Below are 18,515 nucleotides of genomic sequence, written 5' to 3' on the forward strand. Positions count from 1 at the left end.
AATTATAGAAGATACACAAACCCCAAAAGAAATGGCTGCTGGCCACAGAGTGAGCAGGAGGCTTGGCTCCGCTCCAGGCAACAAAGTTTCAAGTGTAGAAGATACATAAATCCCAGATACTAGGGCCTCTGCTTGGGTCACCAGGGGGCATGGCTGGCCTGCAAACCACCACAGGCGCTTCACCCAGGCCACCCCACACCCCAAGGGAACCCCCACCCTGATCCGGGATACCCTTCAGGGCAAACCAGCTGGCCCCCACCCATGCACCAGGCCTCTATCCTATCTAATAAACGAGTAATATGCAGATTGACCATCACTCCAACACACAAGATGGCTGCCCCCATGTGGTCAAAGATCCTGCCCCCATGTGGACACAAGATGGCCGGCAGAAGATGGCCAGCAGGGGAGGGCAGTTGGGAGGGACCAGGCCTGCAAGGGCGGGCAGTTGGGGGCAATCAAGCATGCAGGGGAGGACAGTTAGGGGTGACCAGGCCAGCAGAGGAGGGAAGTTGGGGGTGACCGGGCCTGCAGGGAAGGGCAGTTGGGGGGGACCCAGGCCTGCAGGGAAGAGCAGTTAGGGGTGACCAGGCCTAAAGGGGAGGGCAGTTAGGGGCAAACACGCTGGCATGGGAGCAGTTAGGCATCAATCAGGCTGGCAGGGGAGTGGTTAGGGGGTGATCAGGCTGGCAGGCAGAAGCGGTTAGGGGCAACCAGGAAGGCAGGCAGGCGAGCAGTTGGGAACCAGCAGTCCTGTATTGTGAGAGGGATGTCCGACTGCCCGTTTAGGCCTGATACCACTAGGATCAGGCCTAAACGGGCAGTCGGACGTCCCTCAAGGGGTCCCAGATTGGAGAGGGTGCAGGCTGGCCTGAGGGACACCCCCCATGCCCCTCCTCCTGTGCACAAATTTCGTGCACCAGGCCTCTAGTAAATTATAATAGCTCTAAACTACTTAGTTTAAATTGTATTGCCAATTCTTATTTTCTCTCCTCCCTCTCTACTTATCCTCTCTGTCTCCTCCTTCACCTCCTCCTCCTTCTCTCCCTCTCTGTCATTGGAAATGTTGCATAACAAAGTTTAACTTATTTATTAAAAAGGATCAACATAATGAAAATTAATGGAGAACATTTACATGAACATGATTTTCCTATTTCCACCCTCATAGATAATTGTACACAGACTGAGATGACACAACCTTGAGAATGTCAGTACTTGCTGACTAGCACACAGGCTTAGACTGATGATTTTGAGAAAGCAGGATCCTGAAACAATCCTGAAACAATAAGGGCAGTGAATGCAGGAGCAAGCAGACCATTTATAACATACTTTAGAAAAGGCTACTAGTATAGATAAGAAATGTTCTTTAAGATATGATTGCTGGCATGTGCCCCAGGGGAAAATGGTATCACATCTACACAATAGTCAGGTTCTATGGAGTGGCTTCTCTGTGGAGAATTCCACTTTATTCTCTGTGCCTGAGACCTTGACCCCACCCTGTGTGTGAAGTAGGAGCCTGCTTTGTGAAGGGGCGCTGATCAAGACGATGGCCATTATCGAGCTGGGATCCAAACATCTGAAGCTTATAACCAAGCACAATGGTGAAGGCTTCTTATCCATGTTTCTAATTATATATTTTTTCCTGCTTTTTAGATAAAGGGACAAAGAACTATGGGACTTATTTTTTCAGGTTTTACAGGCTGCTCTGAAGTATTCTTTTTAAGGTAGAGGGGTGCAGTTTTATCAATAGCAGTGCTGGGAACAGGGTGTGTTCTCCAAGATCATCCTCCTGTGCACAATGGCATGCAGATGTCAGAGATGCATTAGGAGCTGAAATAATGCATTTGTTATTTCTAATGAATAGTAATAATTCATAATTTGTACTAATCAAAAACCTTTCATCCACAAAAACCAACAAGCTTTACACACATTATCCTCTCACCAACCTCTGAAGTAAGTGTCTGGCGAGTACAATTATTCCTAATTTGCAGAAGGGCCAAGATAGAGAACATAGCACAGAAATAGTTACTGATGTTTCTGCAGCTTCAGATTTACATTTTGAAAGTCATTTGCACTTATTTTCATTAGTTATTTTGATGGTCAGGAATATAATTTATACTGACCTACATAATGGATATCTCTACCAAGTGAAAACTATAAAATCCATTTTTCCAGATGTTTTTGATATTAACAGACCTGGAGAAGCTCATATTTGCCAGCACTATCACCATTTGGGGGTTAGATGTTCATTCTTTGCCCCATTGGTGTCCAGCCCAGTGGTCTCTGCAGGCCCAGGTGATGCAGGGTCCACAGTACATTCCAGTCTGTTCTCTGATCAGTGAGTGACGGGTGTGCAGATGAGGGTAAACACAGAAGAGTGGGGATGCCATTTTAATCACTGTCTTTGCCTCCCGACACCCTCCCCACCTGAACAGCCCACACAGGGCTGCTAAATTAATCTTGACATAATACAGCTCTTGTCAATTCGCTTTCTTGCCACCAAATCTGTATTCTTGGTCCTGGAGTTCAGGGCTCTCCACCAAAAACTGTAGAAAAGCAGATTGCTTCCAACTTCTCTGTGTAGTTTGTGGAGGAAAAGACTTGGATTTAATTTAACCAGCCTCTCTCACTCACACCCTTGACAAAAGAAAAAAATAAAAAAATAGTCAGAGCTGACCCTTAATGCATTGAGCTTGCAGATTGTTTCTGAAGACAAAGGGAGGGAAAATCCAATTCTTAGTTCTAGGAGCTTTCTTAAACCTAACCCAGAAGACTTCCCTGAAAAGCCCAGCCAATTCAAATTATAGATGCAGACATTATATGTACATAGGTACATACCTTGTATACTACATTGCATTAGTGTGTGTGTGTGTATGTGTGTGTATGTGTGTACCCGTGCACACACACACATGCTCACACAAGAGGTTTCTCTTTGCTTGGAAAGGTTTCTTACAGGAGTTTCTATTCCAGTGAACCATGTGAGATGCATCCGGACATTCTCTTAGGTTCCAGTGACACAATGCAGCAGCCTACATTTTGTCTTATAAAACCTGCTTATCATTATCAGCTGACTTCAGAGCCGCCTCCGTGTTTGTGGAAGGACTACTGTGTCCTTGTGAGCTCAGCACCTGAACCACTCCTTCTTGTGGATTCCCAGTGAGGGCTGACTGCTGGCCGCCGGGGTATCCTTGGCTCTAGATAGAGTGAATGGAGTAGAAAACTCTTATCCACTTCTTCTTTTGCATGATAATGAGTTCATTAGGGATACTGATCAAAGGAAGGATGAAAAAAAATAAAGGACGGTGAATCATTAAAAAGGAGAGGTTTGCAGAAACCTTGCTGTTTTTTAAACATAAATAAATGTACTTTCTTGTGCCAACCTTTGGATTTGGGGTCAATGTCTTTCTGATGGTGGGTCCTCCCCCTAGAGTGCCTCCTCTGTTCCTTCCTTGGCAGAGTGCGGGTTGAGTGCACAGCGTGGAGTAGACTTCCATCTGGATTCTGATTCTGCTCATTATTGGTGTTGTGACATTGGTCATGCCATTTAACCTCTCTGTGCCTAATTGTGCTCATCTTTAAAATGGGTATAATAGTACCTTTCTTATCGGTTCTTCAGGAAGATTAAATAAACTAATATATATAAAGTGCTTAGAGCTGTGGCTCGTACAGAGTAAGTACTAAGTGTTTTTCTTTATTACTGTCAATGATTTCCAGTTTTTGCTTCTTTAAAATCAAGGGAGAATTTAAACATGTGTGAAGCAACCTGAGCATTAAATTTATCTAGATTCTTATTTCTTCCTAATATTATTTTTCCTTTTCCTTTTTATTTGTAGTAAAGTACATCTAACATAAAATTTACCAAGTTAACATCTTTTAAGTGTACACGTTAGTAGTATTAGGTTCATTCCCATTGTTGGGCAACCATCACCCCCATCCTTCTCCAGAACTCTTTTCATTTTGCAAAACCGAAACTCTATATCCATTAAACAACAACCCCCCATTCCTCCCTCTCCCAGACCCTGACAATCACTCTTCCCAATCTTATGTAGTGGTCTTGCCACACCTCTATTTTGATAGTATTTTTAAACAACTTTCTTTTAATTGAGTTTTTCTAAAGCATTCGACTTCATTCTTAATAGAAATAAAACTATTTTCTTCACTGTGTGCTATTTAATTCAATTTTGTAATTACATTGTAAAGTGCAATTGGTCTAAACAGGCTTGGGAACAAACACAGCCAACTTGGTAACCGAGCCCTTGATGGGTAGGAGCAGAAGATGCAGGTGTACCAGATAGCACCTTGGGGGTTGTGGTGCTGTGGGCATCAGCACCATGTTTGCCAGAAGGAACGCTGCGGATCAGTTCATCTGGGCCATCATATCCACTCTGTGGTTTCCCTTCTCTGCACCATGGTGCTTGTCATTTTCATCATCTGAAACACCCGCATCCTCAGCTCTGGATGTCTAAGTTGCACTCATTTTTCAGCCACCACTTCAGATGCACTTCCTCTGTGAGACCTCCCCCGTTCTCTTTCCTCCTTTTACCCACACCTCTGCAATGGCTCCTAATACTTTCTGGCTTGTGCTGCTAGTTGAGTTCTTCAAGAGCAGGCTCTGTATCACGTGTCTTTAGATGTCTCCTATCATCGGTTTAGTGCCATTCATGTAGTCATGACTCAGTCTCACGTTTATTGAATTATCGCCTGGCCAAGATGGGACAGAGAGAATGAGAAGAGGAATCTAAGAATTGGAGCACTTTATAGTTAACAAAACCTGTGTGTGTGTGTGTGTATGTGTGTGTGTGTGTACTACTACAGTGTGTGTGTATTTTGGGGCATTTTTATATGCACCTTATTTGCAGATGAGGAAACTGAGACGCACAAAAGTTAAGTAATTTATCCAAATCAATATCCTGACAGCACTGTCAGTGCTCATGGCCCATTTGGTTTTATTCCTCTGGGCATGTCTTTGGGCTCCTAAATTAACTACTGGTTGTCACCAAATATCTGCTAATCAAGCCCAATATAAATCAGAATACAGCTGAATTTGGATTTATAGACATCCATAGGCAGCAGTCATTTAGTGGTTACCCTTAGCTCCAAGGCTTATGAGGAGAGAGCAAGATGTTACTGGGTCAATGACTAGGTTGGAGCCATGACCCAAATGACTGTGGTCTGCCACCTACTGCGTGATCTTAACTAGGCAAATAATTTGACCTCATTGAGTCTTGGTTTTCTCATCTGTAAAATGGATGTAATAACAGATGGAGGTACTATGAAGACTTCATAGATAATTATTGCATATAAAAGTACTTTGTGATCTATAAAAGCATTACACAAATCTAAAATATTGTCATCATCCCAGACTTACAGAGTACTATTCCACTTAAGGCATAAAAAAATCCAGTGCAGGGTTTGGGTTAATATGGAACAAGTTACATTAAGTCTCAAATTTGGACACTGGTGACAGCATAGGAGCCCCTTTGGGACATGCACCCTGCTAATGGGATGTGCTTGGTCTTAGTGTCCTGGACTGATTAAATTTTGCTTAGAGCCTAATTTCCCTTCATAGGTTAAAATAGCTACAGGCAAAGGCATGTAGTCTAGGTAAATGCTCCCCATTTTTGTTTTGGACTGCCTGAATGTCTGACAAGTATGAAATTGTCATGAGAGAGGTCTAGAGGCCAAGGGAGGCTATGGTGGAAAATAGTATTAAGAGTGCTGGGGTCATCCTCTCCTCTGAGTCCTCCCTATGTGCTACCCCTGTGTGCTTCCACAGAACTCTGAACACATCTCTCTCCTAGCAGTAATGGCTATATCCTGTGAGTTTCCACTCACGTGTTTCTTTGCCCTCCTGGACTATGAGCTCCTTTTGGCCAGGAACTGTATTATTAATTGTTGTATTAGCTGCACCCAAACGAATGCCCAGGGCCAATGCTAGCTTCCCAATGAGTCCTTGTTGAACGAATCCCTCCGCTGGTGGTTGGCTTCTATTACAAACCCCATCCAGAAGTGAAAATGAGGCAGGATGTTAAGGAAGCTATTTCGTCAATGTGATTGTATTGCTGTATTAATTGAATTAATTTAGGCCAGTGTTTCTCAACCTTTAAAAAATTATAGTTACCCTAAGGAGTCTTTTTAGCCATTTCTTTCCTAACTGTGTCCCCTGCCCCGACTAAAATTTAATATCACAGATACCCTATATATTAGGTTGTGTATGGTGGTCCTTTGGAGGGCCGTATCATTTTAACATGTAAGATGCTTTTGCCCCCCAAGAACCAATTCCCCCCCTCCCTTGGAAGTGCTACAACCCCACCGAGAATGCCAGAATTAGACTATATTTGACTAAATTTATAGAATCAGCTGATATTTTAAGAGTTTCTATTGTTATTTACACTGTCAATTATAAAATTAAAATAAAGCTTTGTTTGCTCATCTTGTTGACATGCTTTCAAGATAAGGCTGTTGGATTGATATATATATTTTTGGACCAAATAAGTGGTGCTTTTGGTACCGGATAGGTAGACAAAGCCAAGACTTTTCCCAGACCACCAACAGTATGTCGGCTTGAGGCTAAGTTATGCACAAATCTAAATGCTTGGTTCATAGTTCCATTCTTCTCAAAAATATTTAAAGTAAGCATAAAGTTATACTTATTGTTAATTAATTTAGGAAGCTAAATAAGTCAGAGCTATGCTTTCTGGCTGATCCTGCCAAGTCATTCCTGTTTGGGGTATCTTATATAATAAAAGTGTAGTATGCAAATTGTCCCCTCGACCTGAGTTCTTCCATAAGTTCGACCAGGGGACAGGCTGGCTGGAGGAAGGGAGGGAGGCCCTGGTGCTGACAGGTTTCTGGGGAAAGGGAGGGAGGCCCTGGCCAGTGGTAGCAGCAGGCAGCTGGGGGAAGGGAGGGAATACCCAGCCAGTAGCCGGCAGCCGCTAGGGACCCTACCAGTGCACGAATTTCATGCACTGGGCCTCTAGTTTATAAATAATGTACCATGCAAATTGGGAGAATATGCTGCCACCACTTACACTTAAAAAGCAACTGTAATGTGGTTTATGTGTCAGATGAATAGGCAGTTATTATCCTTGGATGACTTGAAGTAGCTCTTCTGGCACCTCTGTATAAGCAGCCACAGTGTTAGCAAAGAGGAGCTCTAATTGGGGTGCCTTTTCTCCTCCATGTCATTAAGCATTGTGGATGGTTTTTGAAGAATATGAAAATACATCTGACTTGGTTTTAAAGACCTCTTTTGTTATCATGATTCCAGGAGTTCTCTAGCTATCTTTTCACTCTGATTTGGAACACACACACTTTTAGGAAAACCTGTCTTTGGCAGCTTGCCCAAAGAAACCCAATTTTGCTTGGAGAGCATTCCACATATTTCTGTTCATATTAACATGGACCTTAAATGGTTGACAGCTTTTCATATAGTGAAGTTCCATTATGACCTGGCTTTCACTAGTACTATGTGATGTAGAGAGACTAGTGCGGATACATAGATGACCAGTAAGTTCCCAAGTGCTTTCCCTTCAGTATCTATTATTTAGTGTTCTCCTCCATACTGTAAGATTGATAGGACAGATGTTCATATCCCCATTTTACAGATGAGGAACTGTGACTAAGAGAAGATAAGTGGCTTGTATGGAAGATTATGCCCTCAGATATAGCTCTTCTGATCCAAAGTCAGTGCCCTTTATTTGGCCCATGAAGCTCTATACCTTTAGCCTTCTTGGGACTTGTTGTGGAGTGAGTAGACCCCAAAGGCACAGCCTGGACAAGAAGAAGGTAGATTTGCCTCAGTAAAGATGCAGCGTTCCAGCGGTTAGTCATCCGACAATGGCATGGATGACTTGTGAAGTCGTGTGTGTCCCACCACTCGAGATGTTCATCTGGGTGTTGCAATGGTGTGAAACAATGTGGCATTTGGCTAGTTGATCTTTTGAGTCCCTTACAATTCTGAGACTTGATTTAAAAAAATTGTCTGGTTTCTCTTCCTTGGTATAGTTGCACTTATCAAATGCTTAATTTCATGGCTTCCTTTCCCAACTTTGCCTCAAAAGCATCCTTAAGGCTTTGTGAGGAGAATATGCCCAGGACTGACCCTAGGTCTCCAGTATCAGAACCCCAGTGTGAGTAAAGTTGGAGATGGGAGTATTGTTTTAAAGTTTCACGTTACTCTAAGGCACAGGGTTGGGAACCACTCTTGTGTTGCCCACTAATAACAAGGTACAAGCAGGACTCATTTTTTACTTGGTGGTATAATTTAACAGCATCAAGGAGTCCTAGTTTCTTAGTGTGCAATGCCCTTTTAAATTTAAATCAGGCCATTTAATAAAACTGTGTTTGATCTCTCTGCTTCAAGGGTACCGTGATTCTCGACTTGGCAGGTTAGTTTTGCTAATACAATATCTCATAATTCCTGCCCATCTCATGGTCACGTGGGAGCTGGTGCTGGTCTAGGAAATAGGCATTGATCAGCCCAGCCACATAGAACTTTTCATACACTTCATATTCTAAAAAAAAAAAAATCAACTCAAAAGCATGTGCAGGCCTACCTCTAAAATCAGCAGGTTGGATACAGAAACTAGTAAGCTGCTCACTCCTAGACTAGTTACCTACTAGTTAGCTTTGTAGCAGTAAGAAAGCTCTAGTAGCATGAAGGATTAATGTTTGTCATTTATTGTTTTCTTGAGCAATTTTCTTGATCAAGTCCTCAACTGTGTTGCTATCACCCCTTGGAGAGAATAATCTCGGAAGGATGTGTCTTTGTTAAATACACGCCAGAGGATTATAAATTCCCCACCATGTCTCCCATGGTGGACAAAAAAAAAATTACAATCACCCTAACAGTATTTGTTCTATTTTTCAATCAATAGGAAGCTTTTTAAAGCTTACATTTTTCTTTGGACATTTTAAGTGACTGATGAGACAAAAGAAAAAAAGCCAAGATAAAGTGACAGTATAGACACTCCTCAAATCCTATAATGAACTCCACAGGGCATCCAATTTTGATGTATTAGGACTTTTTTTTTATAATGAGTACATTGTTGGAAATCACATTTTCTACCTGCAGGAGCAGGAGATGAAACTGAGCTGACATCTTACCTCTTTGTAGTTAATTAGCAAGAGGAAAGCAGTGTTTTCAATCTCGTATGGGAAAGGGGCAGTATTAGTCATCCCCCACTCTGCCTCTTCTTTCACACACCTGGCTCTTTTGTGTGCTCTTTGATCTGGTTTAACAGTTTGGATGGGCCTTGTTGGCTGAGAAAGTTGAGGGGAGTTGAAGAATAGTTATTATTTAATGAAAAAATAACTATAGCTCACTTCTACCCACCATCTTGCCTGTAGGATCAATAAAATAGATCAGGTCCAGCAGGCATGGCTCTGTGGTTGAGCGTCATCAACCTGTGAAGCAGGAGGTCGAGGTCGATTCCTGATCAGGGCACATGCCCAATTGCAGGCTTGATCCCAGTGTGGGACATGCAGGAGGCAGCCGATTAATGATTCTCTTTCATTACTGATGTTTCTCTCACTCTCTTTTTCTCTCTGAAATCAATAAAAATATATTTAAAAAATAGAATAGATCAGGTCTTTTTCTTTTAGAGAGAAGTTCCTTACCTGGACCCAGACTGCAGGCGGTTGGTTCCCAGGCTGCAAGTGTTCTTTGTTGTCACTATATTAACAGTCGTTACCATTGGATCCCCAGCACTTAGCACAATGCCTGGAATTTAGTAGGCACTCAGTAAATATTAATTAATTAATAAATAAGTAAAACATAGTGTTGACCCATACAGTAAAGTGTTAAAGTTTCATCAATTGTATCTGATATCTGGATAGTAACTGTGTCCATAGTAAGACATGTGGTGAGGTTTGCATAGAATTCAGTGGTTAGGGACAGAAACAGAGCAGAGCGTGTAAGTATGATTCCATTTCGGGGACTGGTCCGCAGGCAGGTGAGCAGGGCTAGGGTCAGCATGGCCACTCATCCAGGTGAAGGGAAGTCAGTGGTCGAAAAATGCAGCACAAAGATCCCTCCAATCTGTGTGTATTTATTAATGTCAGATCATGTGCCCAGTCCTACTGAGTAGGCCACCTGCCTGCTCTCTCTTCTCTCCTCACCTGCCCGATGTAGCAAACATTAATCATGCTAACCTGGAAGAGTTGAAGATAACATTTCCCCCATGGGATGGAGAGCTATGACATAGGGCTTTTAAAACTTGGCTTATTTATCTTGGGGAGCTGTTTAAAAACACCTGGCTGCATATAGATGATTTGGCTCCTGAAAAACTCCCGAGGACTCCAGACTGCCCAATTTTTCTGACCCCAGAACACTCCCTTATGTCTCTTGTGGGATGTTTTGTCTTGTAAGGAATGACTGCTCATATCTACCCCGTGAGGCCACACAGGGAAATGCCCAGGGAGAATGTTCATCCTTTCCATTTGTTTTTTCAAGATATTTTTGAACAACAATGTGAAAGCACTTATCATGCTGCTGTGAGTTGTTAATAAGCATGTTTGCACATCACATCTATTATGCTGTTTGCACAAAGTTATGTGAAGAAACAGCTAGAAGTATTTTTAAGATATAGCCTTTTATTTCTGGAAGCACCAGAAAGTATTTGCAGATTGGTTTCTGGAATCAAATTAGTCTGGCACATTGGTAAGTTCTGGGAGGCGTGGACATTCTGTAAGTGGTTTCTGGCCCCTTAATCCTTTTGATCATTTGCACTGTGTATTTTTACACCAGCTCTTGTACTTTGGAGAAATAAAGTAAAGAAACTTAAAGGTGAGTTTGAAGAAGGCTTCTCCACACTTTGTTAATTCAGGTGGATCTTGAATTTTAATGGTAATAGTTTCTTTTAAACAACCAAGTTTTTTTCAAAACCTCTCCAAAAATAATGTCAGTGTTCAGATTATGTCTGAAAGTGTTTGCTGTTGAGTGGAAATCTTTCCTGACCCCTTATTGCTGCCGCAAAAGAAGAACCTAATCTTGGAAAAGTCTTGCCAGCCTGGATGTCAATTACCCCACAACTGTGACTTCTCACCTAGGCCACTGTCTGTGTTATGTTTTCTGTCACTTGGTGACTTCAGGTATCTGAAGCCTGGCTCAGAGTCATACAATGAGCCCCAGCCTCACCTCCTATTAAATCCTTGGTTGGATCTTTGCTGGATCCTGTCACTTACTGGCTATGAGACATTGTGTGAAAAAGCTTGTGGAGAGGCCTTAGTTTCCTTATATGTAAAATGGGAGCACATCTCTCCTGTAAAGTTGTGAGCAATATATGTATGGCCATATTTATAGCAGCATTATTCACCATAGCCAAAAGGTGGAAGCAACCCAGTGTCCTTGGAGAGATGGATGGATAAACTAACTATGGTGTATACATTCAATGGAATATTATTTAGCCTTAACAAGAAAGGAAATTCTGACACATGTTTCAACATGGATGAATCTTGAGGACATTATGCTAAGTGAAATAAGCCAGTCACACACAAAAATACTATATGATTCCAATTATATCAATTACCAAGGGTAGTTGAATTAAAGAGACAGAAGTAGAATGATGATTGCCTGGGGCTGAGAGGAGGAAGGAAATAGGGAGTACGTTCTGGAGATGGATGGTGGTGATGGAAGCACAACAAGTGATTGCACTTAGCAGTACACTTAAATATGGTTAAATGGTAAATTTTATGTTATACTAGAGGTCCAGTACACAAAATTCGAGCACGTGGGGGGAGGGGGGGTCCCTCTGCCCAGCCTGTACCCTCCCCAATCTGGGATCCCTCTCAAAATCCAGGACTGCTGGCTCCCAACCACTTGCCTGCCTGCCTGCCTGCCTGATTGCCCCTAACCACTTCTGCCTGCCAGCCTGATCACCCCCTAACCACTCCCTTGCCAGCCTGATTGATGCCTAACTGCTCCCCTACGGGCCTGGTCGCCCCTAACTGCCCTCCCCTGCTGGCCCGGTCACCCCTAACTGCCCTCCCCTGTAGGCCTGGTCACCCCTAACTGCCCTCCCCTGCAAGCCTGGTCCCCCCCAACTGCCCTTCCCTGCAGGCCTGGGTCCCCCCCAACTGCCCTCCCCTGCAGGCCTGGTGCCCCCCAACTGCCCTTCCCTGCAGGCCTGGGTCCCCCCCAACTGCCCTCCCCTGCGGGCCTGGTTCCCCACAACTGTCCTCCCCTGCTGGCCATCTTGTGGCGGCCATCTTGTGTCCACATGGGGGTGGCCATCTTGTGTGTTGGAGTGATGGTCAATTTGCATATTAGGCTTTTATTATATAGGATGTATTTTCCACAATAGAAAAATTTGTTGTAAGCATGAAAGAATATCAAGTAGGGAAAGGGCCTGCCATTTTATCAGCATTCAGTAAGAAGTAACAGCTTTTACTAGGGTTGGGGCATTGTATTCTAATGGTTACATGATATTTCATCCTGTGGCTCTACCATAATTTGCTTCTTTTTGTTTGTTTGTTTGACTTATGGGTTACTTATAATACTCCACCATTGTAATGATGATGGAGTGAATTTTCTGTGTGTACATGTCTCTTTTCCATTGTTTGGAGTTATAGCTTTGAGATCTATTTCCTGGATCACTTAGGGTGAATTAATCTTAATCTGTGTGGCTTTTTCTGCATATGCCAAGGGGTTTTCACAAGGGTGTAGTCACAGCTCCAGCCAAGGGAGAGTGCCAGTTCTAGAGCTCCTCATTAGTACTAAGGGCACTTTTAAGCAGTTTTACAAAATGTAATAAGTAAGAGATGGTATCTTAATATTGCAATATGCATTTATTTCCTTTTATCACTAAAAGTGGTGAGCATGATTTAGTCTTGATTTACGTTTATATCTTTCTATGTGTGATTACATCTTTTGCCTATTTCTAGTGTGGTTTCTATGCCTTTCTTATAAATATATTTGTCATGTTGGCAACATATTGTTGCCATTTTTAATATTCTTAGGGCTTTACTTCTTATGAAGTTAAATCATTTCTTTAAACATTTCAAAATATAAAATAGTAATATTTTAAAGTAGATCAAAAGTGGTTTTACAATAACATGATTATTATACTTAATGTATCGTCTTCCTATAATTTCCTCATTTTTCTTTTCATATCTGTTAGCATAAAATCTGTCTAAATGCTTAACTGACATGACTATAGTATTTGAATTAAAATTATGTAGACTCACCAATTAATAAAATATTAATAATGCAATATAAAAAAGGCATTACAAAAATTAGAAAAAATTAAAATAATTAATAAACATGACTTTTAACTAACTAATAATTAAATTTATTAAAAATAAAATGATAGAATACTACATTCTAGCTATAAATTGATAATGATAAAAAGCATTGTAATAGTGACTGAGACTGGCCCTCATATATGCTGCCAGTGGCAGCTTGACATTAGATATCAAGAAACTTAAAAACGTTTATATACATCGATTTAGAAATTCCACAAATATATGGCTTGAGACAGCCTCAAAAATGTGAAAAGATATGTATATTCATAGATAAAAACAGGATCCAGTCTAAATGCCCAATGACAGGGAATGATTGAATAAGTAATAATAGCACAACCCTCTTTGGAGTGTTATATAGTCACTATAAATGGTATTTTTAAAAAACTTCAGTGATATGGGGAAATACTCACAACATGCCGGTAAGTGAATAAAGCCTGATGCAGTGATTATACTAAAACAAGTTGTATGTGGCAGTGTGTGTGTGTGTGTGTGTGTGTGTGTGTGTGCGCGCGCGCACGCATATCTGGTACATATCCAGAAAGAGATGAGTAAAAAATATTGATAGTACTTATAAGTGAGGAGTATAGATGATTTTCATTTTCTTTTTTATACTTCTCCACATTTTCTAAGCTTCATACTGTTTGCTAACTATTGTCTCTATAATCAAACAAATTTAAATATGAAAGAAGATAAATATAATGAATAGATTTTTTTCCTTTTCTGGATTCATGTTCACTTTGCTCTCTTTGATGTGTTAGACAGAATCCTGGAAAAAGTCAGAAGGTATTTTTTCAGGTTATGGTCCAGAAATTCGCTAGATATTTGACTTAGTACAAATCTAACTTATACGTCTCTCAGTGTTTGTATTTGTAGAATGGGGAGCTTTACCTTCACTGCTTACACCATAAGATGGTTGTGAGAATGAAGGTGGGACTACCAACAAATATGAAAACAGGGTTACAAATTGAGGTGTAAGTTCAAGGGATTCCTGGAACCAGTGAGGTTTGATAATGAGTTAGGACTCACTGAGAGATGTTATTCTCAGTTACAGATTATTTCGGGCAAATCAACCAAAGTAAGAGATGCATAGAGCAGAAACCTGAAGGTTCCAGTGCAAAGCCTCTGTGTCCTGTCACATGCAGTCAGGGTGTTACTCGCCCATGTGTTACTTTCTGGCATCCATGTATGACCATATGCAGAGAGTATGGCCAACCAGGAAACTGGTGAAAGCTTTGGTGTCCAGAGTTTTTATTGGGGCTTCATTACATAGGCATGATAGATAGATTGATTGATTGTCCGTAGCATGGAACTCCGTCTGTGTCATCCCCACCCTCAGTCATATGGTTGGTCTTTAGCCCTCACCTTAACATTGTTGGGTATAGGCAACCTTATCCTAAGATTTGAGGAGCAGCTCAATCTTAAGATTCGCAGTCTCTATCTTAAGACTGTTGGTGTGGGACCTCCACCCTAAAGAATAACACTTCTACCAGAGAAATAGATTACCATAACCTAGAGGCCTATGCAAAGGTCAGATAGCTCTTTAGGTGAGGCTAAATGTCTTATTACACATGAAAGGATTGAAGAGAGATGGACAACAAAGTTAAATATGGAGATGATGTTTATATGGACATTTCTATTATTTACTACTAGAGGCCTAGTGCACGAATTCGTGCACCAGTGGGGGCCCTTGGCCTGGCCTGCGGGATCGGGCCAAAACCAGCTCTCTGACATCCCCTGAGGGTCCTGGATTGGGAGAGGGCACAGGCCAGGCCTAGGGACACCACACCAAGGGACCCCACCGGTGCATGATCAGGGCCAGGAAGGGACCATGGGAGGCTCCAGGGTGTGTTCAGCCCGTCTCACTCAGTCCCAATTGGCTGGACCCCAGCAGCAAGCTAACCTACCGATCAGAGCATCTGCCCCCTGGTGGTCAATGCATGACATAGTGAGTGGTTGAGCGGCCTTAGCATATCATTAGCATATTATACTTTTATTGGTTGAACGGCCAATCAGACGACTGGACACTTAGCATATTAGGCTTTTATTATATAGGATGTCCTAACACTGTAAAATAAGGAAGGGTATGAATTCTGTAGATGTAAGTGATACTGCAAATATCCTTTTCACGGATCCACAGAATCTTGGAGACCACCTTTGAGAATGGGCGCAGGTGCTGGAGACAGACATTTGCTACAGTAGTTGTTTACCACATAGACAAAGTGGGCTGAGAAAGCACTTCCTGCCCCACTGGGTATCTGAACCTGACCTTGCCTCAGTGTTAACAGCTCAGCAAATTGTTCCTTTGTTAATGAATTTATCTAACATGAACAAGTTATAGGTCTGCATTTTACAAGTTTCTCTATTTGGCACCATCTCTCTCTGAATTGCAGCTGAGCTTACTGCATACAGCAAGGCATGATGATAAAAATAAATCAACTCATTCCCCTTTGCAGGGTTTCAAATCTCAAGCACTATGTCAGAGGGGATCCATAAGGTTTCATAAGGGTGAAATTGGAAAAATGAAAACTCGAGCTTGTTTTCTTGTGAAATTTAAAAAAAGATAGAGCACAGTGGAGAATTCAGCATCGTCAGGAAGGTTGATAAATGACAACTGTATGCTTTTAGGGGAAAATAACCAGTGACAGAGACTTAGAACAAAACCTCAGCTAAAGCACAATTATGCTCCCACGCTTCCTTCAAAGGGAAGGATGTTAGCCTTGGTCTAGTGGGTTGTTGTTTTTTAATAAATAACTTGTAATAAATTGATGCTGTCAGTGAATTTTGGTTGTACATTCTGTTTCTTTCAAGGAAAAACTGGGCATGCCGAAGTAGTCCGGGTGGTGTACCAGCCAGAGCGCATCAGCTTTGAGGAGCTGCTCAAGGTCTTCTGGGAGAATCATGACCCGACCCAAGGTAGATGAGTGAGCCAGTATTTAATTATCTTACTAATTACAGCTGGGATAATTAGTGTTTGAGCTGCATGGAAGAGATGAACCTTGAAATCACACAGGAGCTCAAGAATATGATTGCAGACATTTATTGACGGAGAAGAGGAGGGGCTGGGGAGAAAAAGGGTGAGAGAATAAAGGCGCAGCCACAGTCGGTGCCCCTCCCCCCTTTACAGCTGTCAGGGGTGGGAAAATTCCCACAGAGAAAGATGCCAGACAATAGAGGTTCGTTCACCTTTATTATTGCATTATTCCTCCTTAATGCAGTCTTTTGTCTACAAAATTAAAGTGTCTTTTAGCAGCTCCAAAGTTTTCTGATTTATGGTTCCTTTATTTTCCTGAATGTAGCCTTTCTCATCTTTTGACATTATTGGCTATGTGTTTTTTAATGTCTGTGGGTGATAAAAAAAGAAAAAGAACATAAAGGTAAAATGCAGTATTCAGTAGCTCCACAATGCTTTCATTATTTAAATATTTCATTTGTTTTCTGTGAAATTTGTTATATGGAGATATTAATATATTTGTGTTATAAACAATGGTGGCCAGAAATTTTATTTGAATGTACACACAAGCAAAAATCCCATGTTGGCAAATATTATTATAATATTCAATAATGGAGCCATTTCCAGATCTCATCTAACAGCCTTATGATCACTGCTTTGGCAATGGAATGATCTGATATTATGAGGCTTATGAGCTGAAAAGTCCTATATGATTTTCACAAACCCTGTTCATTTAGCAATCAGTGTATTTATAAAAAATGCTTCCCTTTAGTGTCAGGTTTTTGTGTAACGGGTATGCTGTGTTGGCAGTTTCCTGGTGAACGGTTGTCTTTTTCCACATGCTCATTGTGCTTTGTGCTGGAACCTTAATGTGATTCAACAGCAGAGGCTGGTGGGTCCTGGTTCTGAGAACCTCCCAATGTCAGTGTGATTTGCCAAAGGGTGAAGCTCAGAGCTAAGACAAGAGTAACAAATTGATAAATGAATAGGGTAAGGCAAGCCCAGGATCCAGCAAACCCACCAGAGTGGGTGAAGGCCTAGGAAGGAGGCCAAGAACCAGTTTTCCATTTTAGTGAAGTGTGGTTAGATATGGAGGGATGAGTCCCTGGTGGGAGAGCAATGATGTAGGGGACAGGGACAGTGGAGGACTAGTAGGGCAAGAATACTATAATCAGAAGGTTCAGGTGTCACCCCAATGTGGACTACCAGCCTCCCTTCATATCAAGTGAGACAGGCTCAGTGGCAGCTGTGCCTGATGAGCTCTTAAAGGTGATTGCTATGAGCAGCCATTCAGCCATTTGCTTCTCAAAGCCAAGGGTCAGGGAAGGATGCTGAGAACCCCAAAATTCTCAATTGGAGACACATACCAGGAGCCCAGTAAGCCTGAAGTCATGTAGGAACAGTCTCCTATAGATCCCTGAGGTTGGGTATGCACCCTTTGGCCAGGCCAACCATAATGCCATTATCTGAAAGAATCACCTTATGCTTAGCACTGGTGAAATTTTGAAAAGGGTGAAGTCTGTTATCCACTTTTCTCTCCTTATTTCTCTTAACTTCTTACCAATTTTATCATACTTTTACCAGTACACCTCAGACAATTAGGTCACTAGTACTGGCCCCTGAATCTCATGGGGGAATTCTACTTTAGAAAAGAATCTTAAAAGAACCTCTTGGTCTTCCATCCCACATATTAAATTTATCTCAACTGTGCCTTAGCCCTTTTTGAAATCATTTGTTTACTATCTAATTTGTTATGGATGCAATAACAGAGTACCTAAGTCTGGGTGGCTTAACCAACAGAAACTTTTCTCACAGTTCTGAAGGCTGAAAGTCAGAGATGAAGGTGTTGGCAGGGTTGGTTTTACCCTGCCTGTCTTCTATTTATCTTCACACTGTCTTCTCTGTGTGCATCTGTATTCTAATCTCCTCTTACTATAATAGCATCACTCAGATTTAATTAGGGCCCACCCAAATGACCTTATTTAATCTTTTTTTATGTTTTGGTTTTTTTATTATTGATTTCAGAGAGGAAGGGAGAGGGACAGAGAGATAGAAACACCAATGATGAGAGAGAATCATTGATTGGCTGCCTCCTGCATGCCCCACACTGGGGATCGAGCCCAAAACTTGGGCTTGTGCCCTGACTGGGAATCAAACCATGACCTCCTGGTCCTTAGGTCGACACTCAACCACTGAGCCACTCATCTAGGCTGGCCTCATTTAGTCTTAATCTTTAATGACTATCTCCCAATATGGTTATGTTTTGAGGTACTGGAGGTTAGGATTTAAAATTATGATTTGTGGGTACTAGGAAAATACA

At 41.8% G+C, this 18,515-nt stretch overlaps 1 protein-coding gene across 5 annotated transcripts in view; it reads left to right on the forward strand.

Annotated features, from left to right (window-relative positions):
* MSRA (methionine sulfoxide reductase A) overlaps positions 1-18,515 on the forward strand; it is a 431,326-nt gene that overhangs the window by 296,644 nt on the left and 116,167 nt on the right. For all 5 annotated transcript variants that reach the window (XM_054717623.1, XM_008150757.3, XM_054717619.1 and 2 more), the window contains one exon: positions 16,054-16,158. In XM_054717623.1, coding sequence (XP_054573598.1) covers positions 16,054-16,158 — 105 coding nt within the window. The remainder of the gene's footprint in view (positions 1-16,053; positions 16,159-18,515) is intronic.

The sequence above is a fragment of the Eptesicus fuscus genome, chromosome 6, assembly GCF_027574615.1.
Source record: "Eptesicus fuscus isolate TK198812 chromosome 6, DD_ASM_mEF_20220401, whole genome shotgun sequence".
Taxonomy (NCBI): domain Eukaryota; kingdom Metazoa; phylum Chordata; class Mammalia; order Chiroptera; family Vespertilionidae; genus Eptesicus; species Eptesicus fuscus.